Below are 8,712 nucleotides of genomic sequence, written 5' to 3'. Positions count from 1 at the left end.
AATGCCTCGGGCGATATCACTTTGAACTTGAAGCAAAGTTGCTGAACCATTTTAAACATATTGCAGAAGTAGATTCCATTATGCTTGCCCAATTCATCTGTTTCTGTAGAAACGCCGTCACCATGCAACAATTCGTATCCAGAGTAGAAACGAGATCTCGACATGCGAATTACAAAAGAAAAGATACAAAGCTAATCTCATTCTACCCGACTACCTTCCATTATTAATGATGAAAGTTACAACAGAAATACACAAAGTTAATCTCATACTTCTACCAGACTACCACTATTGCTGATAAAAATCATCGATCAAATCTCAACTTTTCATCAGTGCATTCATCAATTCAACCCAACCAATGGTAATAAACAGTACCCGCCTATGTTAAGAGTGATCATATTCCAGTCTTAAATGGAATCCTTCGTACACACAGCTGCTTAAGAACATAGAAAGACTTGTACCCTATACAGTGCAGCAAATTGTGAAACCAGGGTCCATTTAGGAATGGCATCTCACTGCTCCAGGACACAACAAGGCAGGCAGTTGAAATAAGTAGGAAATACCAATTGGTCTTAAAAATAATAAATTAGAGTTAGTTTGGTCCAGTTGACCTAGTCAACTGTTTGTTTGGTTCTTTTTAAAAATATAAATTGTTGTTTGGTCCAAAAAATTATTGTTTGGTCATAGGATGGACAATACCCACGCGAGATGATGTCATCAATGATGTCACAATCTTTTGATAGTGGCAAAAATACTTTTTTTTTTCTCTTTCTTAATAAAAATAAATAAATAAAAACTTAAAACTTAAATATCTTTTGAACCATATGTCCAAAAATGATAAATTTTATATATTCAGAAAGTCCTCGACGATAGCTTTCCAACGAGTACCATTGTCGCTATATTTCAGAGCTTTTAATTTTGCATTATTTTTTAGCTATAAAATGAGTTATTACTACTTTAATGAACTATTATACGAGTTCATTCTACAAAATCAACTACTTTAATGAACTATCATGCTTGTTAGTTCATTCCAAAAAGTGAACTCTTTGGATTAGATAACATACGAGTTCATTCTACAAAATGAACTACCATACGACTTCATTCTACAAAATGAACTGGTATAATGAACTATTATTACGAGTTCATTATACAATATGAACACCTATCATGGGTTCATTCTACAATATGAACTACCGTTTACGAGTTCATTTTATAAAATGAACTACCATAATGAACAACTATTACGAGTTCATTCTACAATATGAACTACCATTCTTAATTACTATTACGAGTTCATTTTACAACATGAATTGTTAATCCTAAAATATGAACAACTATTACGAGTTCATTCGAAATTAAGAACATCTATCACGAGTTCATTCTTCAATATGAACTATAATAATGAACTACCATTGCGACTTCATTCTTCAAATTGAACAATTACTATGAGTTTATTCTACAAAATAAATTGCTAGTGTATACGAGTTCATTCTACGAAATGAACTGCTAGAACTAGAATGAACTACCATGTTATAAAATAGTGTTCATTTTCGGATATGAACTACTATTATACCAAAAAAAATTAAAAGCTCTGAAACATAGCGACAATGGTACTCGTTGGAAAGCTATCGTCGAGGGCTTTCCGAATATATAAAACTTATTAATTTTTGACTTATATTTTGAGAGATATTTAATTTTAAAAATTTTATTTATTAAGGCTAAGAAGAGAGAGAAATTAATAGAGAAAATAAAGAAGAGAGAGAAAACCAGAAAACTGATTCACGTGACTAACAGATTCACGTGAGTAACAAAGAAAATAAGAGAGAAAAGGGGTATTTTAGATATTTTTAAATAATAATGGACCAAATGGAAAATGTGATTATCGAAAGGACCAAATAGACATGAAACTACCTAAAAAAAAGACCAAACAATTTTTTCCCTTGAAATAAATTACATAGAAAAGCTGAGAAATGCAGAAACCAGAAAGCCGGACTTATTTACTTGGTCACCGTCCGAACTATTAATCATCATGGTAAAATGCAAGCCCGAGGAGATTACCAAAATCATCACTTTACGAAATTATCCGGCCTTAATATGAAATACTATTAGTGCAAGCAGCCCAGCCAGTTCATCACAAATTCTCAACCCAGATTAACTTTTTCATAAGCAGAGTGACCAATATCTTCCCGCCTAAGATATCATACTTGAGTGCGAAGTATAATAGTGAGTGTAACTAGTTGTTTCTCCTTGGTAAAAAGAGCAACAAATGCACGAACCCTACACTGGATGGGAGAAAGACCCAAACTCGAACACTTACAGTCGAAAAAAGCTCCTTAAATAAGCTGGAGACACTTCTGATGTGATAAGAAGGAACTAGGAAGCCACGATTTACCTTGAGTTTCTAAAATTAGGCATCTTGTTGCGAGATAGAGGCCTGGTACGAGTTGTAGCTGGTTGCACATTAGTGGCAAACGCCCTTACGATATACTGGTTGTCTTGGAGGTTTAGGTATCTTTGAGAAGGCAAACCCTGTCTGACAGAAGGATTAGAAACCTTCAAACGACTCCAAACACTTGTAGAATTCCTCCCTAAAGGAGCACCAGCAGTTGGAAAATTCTCCCTTCTGTTCAGTTTCATAGATGATTTAGATTCCCTCAAACTCGATAAAACGGCTGGAACGTTCTTCCTTTTGTATGGCCTTGGTTTTCTGGGGTCAGAGCCAGCAGTTTTTCTGGAGATCTTGATAATATCATCCAAAGTCATGTTCATTTTCTTCTCGTTGATAGCAATTTGTTCAGCTGAAAGTGGTTGAAAAATCATCTGCAACAATGTACCTCAAGGTGAGAACAAATTTTGCTATGCAGATACACAATTATTAAAACAATTGAACATAATGCAAAACAGTCAAGGTAAGAAGAAACCCAAAACTAAGAAATTCAATTTCAAATGGACAAATTTTGATGCAAACAGCATTCACATGAGACCGAACCAAAACCCTGTCCAAAACTATAACAAACTTTTATCTAGGATATGCATGAACCAGAATACCAGATATTAAAAAAACAAAATCAGCCAAAATCCACTATTAAAAAAGAAGATTATACAAGTATCTCTATACAACAATATCAAAATTGATCGGATCAAACAATCGGAAAATAAAATCATACAACTTTTCTCTATATATGTACGATCAGATCAAAACAAGGATCAAAGATAACTTACATGTTTCTCAGATAAATCCATATCCATGTCTGTTTAACAGAATGATAGATGCAACCCTAATTCTACCAGAAGCAATTTCCGATGAGAAAAACACGGTTCAATTGCGCAGAGAGAAAGGAAGAATAAAGGTGAGAGTCCTGCTATCACGCGAGCGTCCGCGTGATAGCATCTATGAACTCGCATCCCTCGGCCGTCAGCTATTTTTTCTATTCAGTACCATACGCATCTTATGACTTTTTTCTTTTTGGTCCTCTATCTAATGACATTATTACTTTCTTTTATTACAGAGAAACATTAAACTTCTGAATCTCTGATTGATGGTTCCAAAACCAGTTATTAAGAACACTTTGTTGGAATGACATTCTTCTAGAATCTATTTGGTTCTCCTGTGATACAGTGATTAATAAGATCAAAAAATAAAATAAAAAATGGTGATTAATAAGAATTCCTCTTTGCTAATTTCTTATGTAATTTCTTTTACTTCCCTTCTCTATCTAATACTCGTATCTGCTAGTGTATATTTTTCTAATCCATCATCTTCAACTTGTTCCCATCATGGCATCAACATCTCCAACTGTTAGAAATCTCTGATCCTGATCATTAGCTCCTCAAGAATGCTAATGCTAATGGAAACATTTTATTTAGATTCTGATTGTCGGTTAATCTCCGTTTCTTCTTGAGTTGTTCTTATAAGTTTTGTTAATTTCTGATTCATGATAATAAAATGAATATATTTGTAGATTAACGATATATAGAGCTGTCATTTTATTTTTGATGGATTAATGCTATTGAATCCAATGAACTTTGGAATTTGCTGCAAGAAAAAAAATTAGCCTCTGGGATGATCACAATAACAGCTAATTAACGCTTTCTTGGTTTCTTAAAACCATTTCTTAACGAAGGACTAAAAATGGAATACGTGCTATGCGAAAAGTCAAAGTAAATAGCAATCTCTGATCCGTAGATTAGAACCACATCCGACGGGCAACCGATGCGAGTTCATTTTTGCTGTCAAGCGGACACTCGCGTGACAGCACGACTCTAAAGGTGAATCTGTATCGCTTTGAGCTTGAGAAGGCTATTTATTGAGCAAACTCGATGTTCTAAAACGGGATTCGACCAGGGCAAGGAAACAAGTTCATCGAACGGCTGCGCGTTTGAAGTTCGATATGTCGTATTTTTAGAAGGCGGTTTCCAAATTCTTGCTGCAAGAAAAAAATAAAATAAAAATAAGGCTCAACACGTAAAAGGTTTGGTGTGTTTGAGGAGGTCTCACGTTCGAGTCTCTGGTGAAGTAATATTACAGAATTTGACAAAGAAAGTAGAATTAGCTTGCCCATTTGTGACATAATAGGACCCCCTATCTGCTCGTCTCCCTTGTAATAGTACACTTTATAAAAATAAGTTTTTGTTATAAGGCCTATGGTCCATGGATGTGCGTTCCATCTAGTTACCTAGAGTTTACCTTTACATATATATATATATATATATAAAGGATATTGTATCCATGTAACCCTATTATCCTGATCAATAGAAAACCCTCGTTGCCTCTTTACTTTCCTCCTATTTCCACTGCAACACGTTATCATGCACGACTCTACCAACTGGTGCAATTTTTTTTCTTCGTTCAAGATTGGTTATGGATTATTCCTTGAAGATTAGCGTGGTTGTGATCCTATTTGTTTATCATCATGGATGCGTTACCAGGTATTTCTTTTGAACAAAGAAATTTCGTTTTCGTAGTTGTTGAGGGGTGAATTTCAGTTTTGGGTCCTACCCGTCTGATGTGATTTCAAGTTGAGTTGTAGTAAAAAGTTCGTTGAGACTTGTGAAAGCAATAGATTTTAGACTTAATTTTAAAGCAAAGAAAATAAAGCAAATAAACGTTGATATGTTGTGAAAATTATGGAGAGGCTGGAGCTAGGATTTCAGCATTCATCAATACTTATGTGGTATATCACACAATTTAAACAATTGATTCGATTCTAAAGTATTGCCAAAATCAGATTCCCAAAATATCAAATGTTAATCGCAAGTATAACGCATCAAGAGTCTAAAACTAAGCATGCATCATCAAGAGAAAACACATTTGATTAGTAGGAATCATTTAATTTATTTTTTATCAATGCAATTAATCATATAAAAATATTGCATAAATTTATGAAATAAATATTACCACATAATTCTTGAGAGAACGGCTTCCTCCGTCACCCCAAGGTTTGGGTTTAGCTGATCATTAGGAAAACACGCTCAAAATTTATTTTTTATTGCTCAAAGGTGGTGTACAAATGATGAAATGGGAGAAACAATGATAACCGGGTTTGCAACAGTTATAAGTGTTACAAACTGAAAAGAACGATACAGAGGATGTGTCACTGTTACTGTAGCTCTAAGACTGTCGATGAGCAGTCGCAAATACTGTAGCAAAAACGACTTCTTCTATGGGTCTATGTTCTTCGTGTTCTTCAATGGCAGCAGCAGCATCAGGTTTCTCTGGTGATCGTGTTTCGCCTCTGTGATGTTCCAAATCCTTCCCAAACTCTCTGTAACCCATCTAAAATGCCAGAACACGCTTTATATACACAAAAGCTTCAAAATATCTCCTAATAATGTCTCCAAATTCTCTTATAACAAAGCCATTAATCAGGAATATATTATTTCCAAAGTTATGGTTTTAAATCCTTCTTTACGTCCTTCACGCGTCTATTTCAACTCAGAGTTCTCCATGCATGTGCAGTACACGAATTAGAGTCCCAGCATCACACGAAATTCATAGCAAGTCCCGTGAAAACTCTTCCACGAACGTTTTGCTCTGTTTGCTTCAAACCCACGATGCAGCCAACTCTAATTGAAACCATCGACCATACCATCCCTGTTTGGTCCAAACAGGCCCAAAACAACTAAACCCAGTGATTGATTCTCGCTCAAACTCCTCGGAATTCAAAACAGATCTTTCCATTTGAAGATAAACCCGAGATTCTGTTTTTCTTCAACTCCACCATTATAGCCAATTCTGGTCGAAACCATTGATCATACCATGCCTTTTAAGCTTAAACAGGCCTTCCCAAGAAGTTTCAGTCATTGAGTCTCCATGAATCCACTCCAAAAGCCGAACCCTAATTCTTCAAGTTACTACCGCAAATTTCCCGCCAAATTTATTTTTGAAATGTTGAAGATGAAGTGCCTCTATCCTTTTCTGGGGTGCAAATAGCAGATGGGTGCTGAGAACAAATTTGGGTGCTGAGGATGCATTTGGGCTACGCATAACCTTGGGTTCCCCTTAGCCAAATCTGGGGTCCGTATAGAAAATGTCCTCAAGAGGTCTAAATAACACTTTTTGAGCAACTTTTTCCTCACAAGTATATTTCTCCAAAAACACCTACACAAACATAAAAACACCATAATAAGTACAAAATCAAGCAACAACAATAGAGACACTGAGGAGAATTCAGACAAAAAAATGTGTCTATCAAATACCCCAAACTTATTATTTGCTAGTCCTCGAGAAAATCTAATATAAAACGACTACACTTAGCACGTGCAGCAAACCGTTAAACCGCTAGGTGGCCCTAGCGGCGGAGTGTTGTCTCCGGAGGGTTTACCAGAGGTGTACCCACAAAACCTTTACTCTAGACCTTAGCTATCTACGCAAAAGCTTGGAAGGTACTAAAGAATCTCCTTGGTTGGCGTACAATCATTGACTATAGGAGGAAGTACCCTGATGCGAAATTCCAATTGTTGTACACGAGTTTGCACTCAACATACTATAATTCATATATAAGTGACAGAGCTCTACTCAGATAGTTTCTAGACATCATAACCGGAGTCAACCAATCATATGCAAAGATTAAGAAGATGGATAAAGAAAAAAAATAGATGGTTAAAGTGAACGGTATTTCCCATATCTGTCTGAAGGCCTCTGCCAAGATGATCCTATCCTAATGGACTGAGATATCAGTCTGACTAATATCAACAAAGCTGGAAAATACAAGGGAACCAGTGGTCGATAAACCTAACTCTAGGTCAACACAGCCAGCATATACAAGGCCACCAGTGGTCGACTTTATTGAATTTATTCCAGTTGGTCTGATGGTCTGGTCTCAATTTTTTTTTTCTTTAGGTATCTCAATCACCCTATTTCACCCTAGCAATGGTAACAACTTGAGTCGTGTGCCCCACCAAATCACTTAAGAAATAAAAACAGAAGGGATTAGGATTCAACGAGTTATGGCGAAACTACCATGTTTTTTTTAATTCTAACACCTGAGCTCTGTGCTTTTATGAATAGACTCTTTAGATGTTTCCATCTAATCAGATTGGTTCCTCAACTCCTACAACCAAGATGTTCCCATCCACTTAGATTGGTTAGTGCCAACCTTAATAAGCATAAATTTCTAGGCTCTGGAGTTTATTTATTACAACTAAAAGCTAACAAAAAGTTTCTTCCCCACCCCTAAACTTAAATCTAACATTGTCTTCAATGTTTCTAATGAAATAGAAATACCAAAAAGCAAAGTAACATGAGGAATCAGTAAAGAGAGAAGTCGGAAAGATAGTACCTGGGTGAAGAGAGAAATCAAAAACCAATATACAACATACAATCGCCTCGATGGTCAATCAAGGGTAAACAGGGTCCTCCAGAGGGACCTCCTCAACATCACCTGTAGGAAAGGGCTCTAAAAAGGGTTTCAACCTCTGACCGTTAACCTTCGAAGAACTACTACCATCTGGTGTCTCGATCTCAACAGCTCCATGAGGAAAGACAATGCGAACAATAAAAGGACCCGTCCACCGAGAACGTAACTTCCCGGGGAAAAGATGCAAGCGGGTATCATACAGAAGAACTTTTTGATCTGGAGAAAATGACTTTCTTAAAATATTCTTATCATGCATAAGTTTCATTTTTTTCTTATACTCCTTCTCACTATTGTAAGCATATATACGAATATCTTCCAACTCATTGAGCTGGAATTTCCTATGGGTTCCTGCCTTGTCAAGTGAAAAATTTAGCTGCTTAACAGCCCAATAAGCTTTATGTTCTAACTCAACAGGTAAATGACATGCCTTGACATACACAAGCCGATACGACGACATTCCAATTGGTCTTAAACGCAGTACGGTAAGCCCATAAAGCATCAGTAAGCCTAGACGACCAGTCTTTCCGATTAAGATTAACTGTTTTCTCTAATATACACTTTATCTCCCTATTGGAAACCTCTACCTGACCACTAGTCTGTGGATGATATGAGGTAGCTACCTTATGTGTAATACCATATTTCTTCATCAAAATCCTAAAAGTTCCATTACAAAAGTGCGACCCTCCATCAGTAATTATAGCTCGCGGTGTACCAAAACGTGTAAGTATATTATTTTTCAAGAACTCAATCACAACCCTATGGTCATTGGTTTTACACGGAACCGCCTCAATCCACTTAGAGACATAGTCTACAGCGACAAGGATGTATAAGTTACCAAAAGAATTAGGAAACTGAC

General features: G+C 36.1%; 1 protein-coding gene across 1 annotated transcript; it reads right to left on the bottom strand.

Moving 5' to 3' along the window:
- Positions 1 to 1,855: 1,855 nt before the first annotated feature.
- Positions 1,856 to 4,100, bottom strand: LOC113339040. Its single transcript, XM_026584440.1, has 2 exons — positions 3,220 to 4,100; positions 1,856 to 2,817 (listed from the first exon to the last, which is right to left on the bottom strand). Exons 1-2 carry the CDS (start codon positions 3,244 to 3,246, stop codon positions 2,386 to 2,388), a joined length of 459 nt encoding a protein of 152 aa, XP_026440225.1. The 5' UTR covers positions 3,247 to 4,100; the 3' UTR covers positions 1,856 to 2,385.
- Between the last annotated feature and the right edge of the window lie 4,612 nt (positions 4,101 to 8,712).

Source organism: Papaver somniferum, unplaced genomic scaffold (assembly GCF_003573695.1).
Source record: "Papaver somniferum cultivar HN1 unplaced genomic scaffold, ASM357369v1 unplaced-scaffold_19, whole genome shotgun sequence".
Taxonomy (NCBI): domain Eukaryota; kingdom Viridiplantae; phylum Streptophyta; class Magnoliopsida; order Ranunculales; family Papaveraceae; genus Papaver; species Papaver somniferum.
Note: the sequence above shows the minus strand (reverse complement) of the source record. Positions and strands in the feature narration are given on the sequence as shown.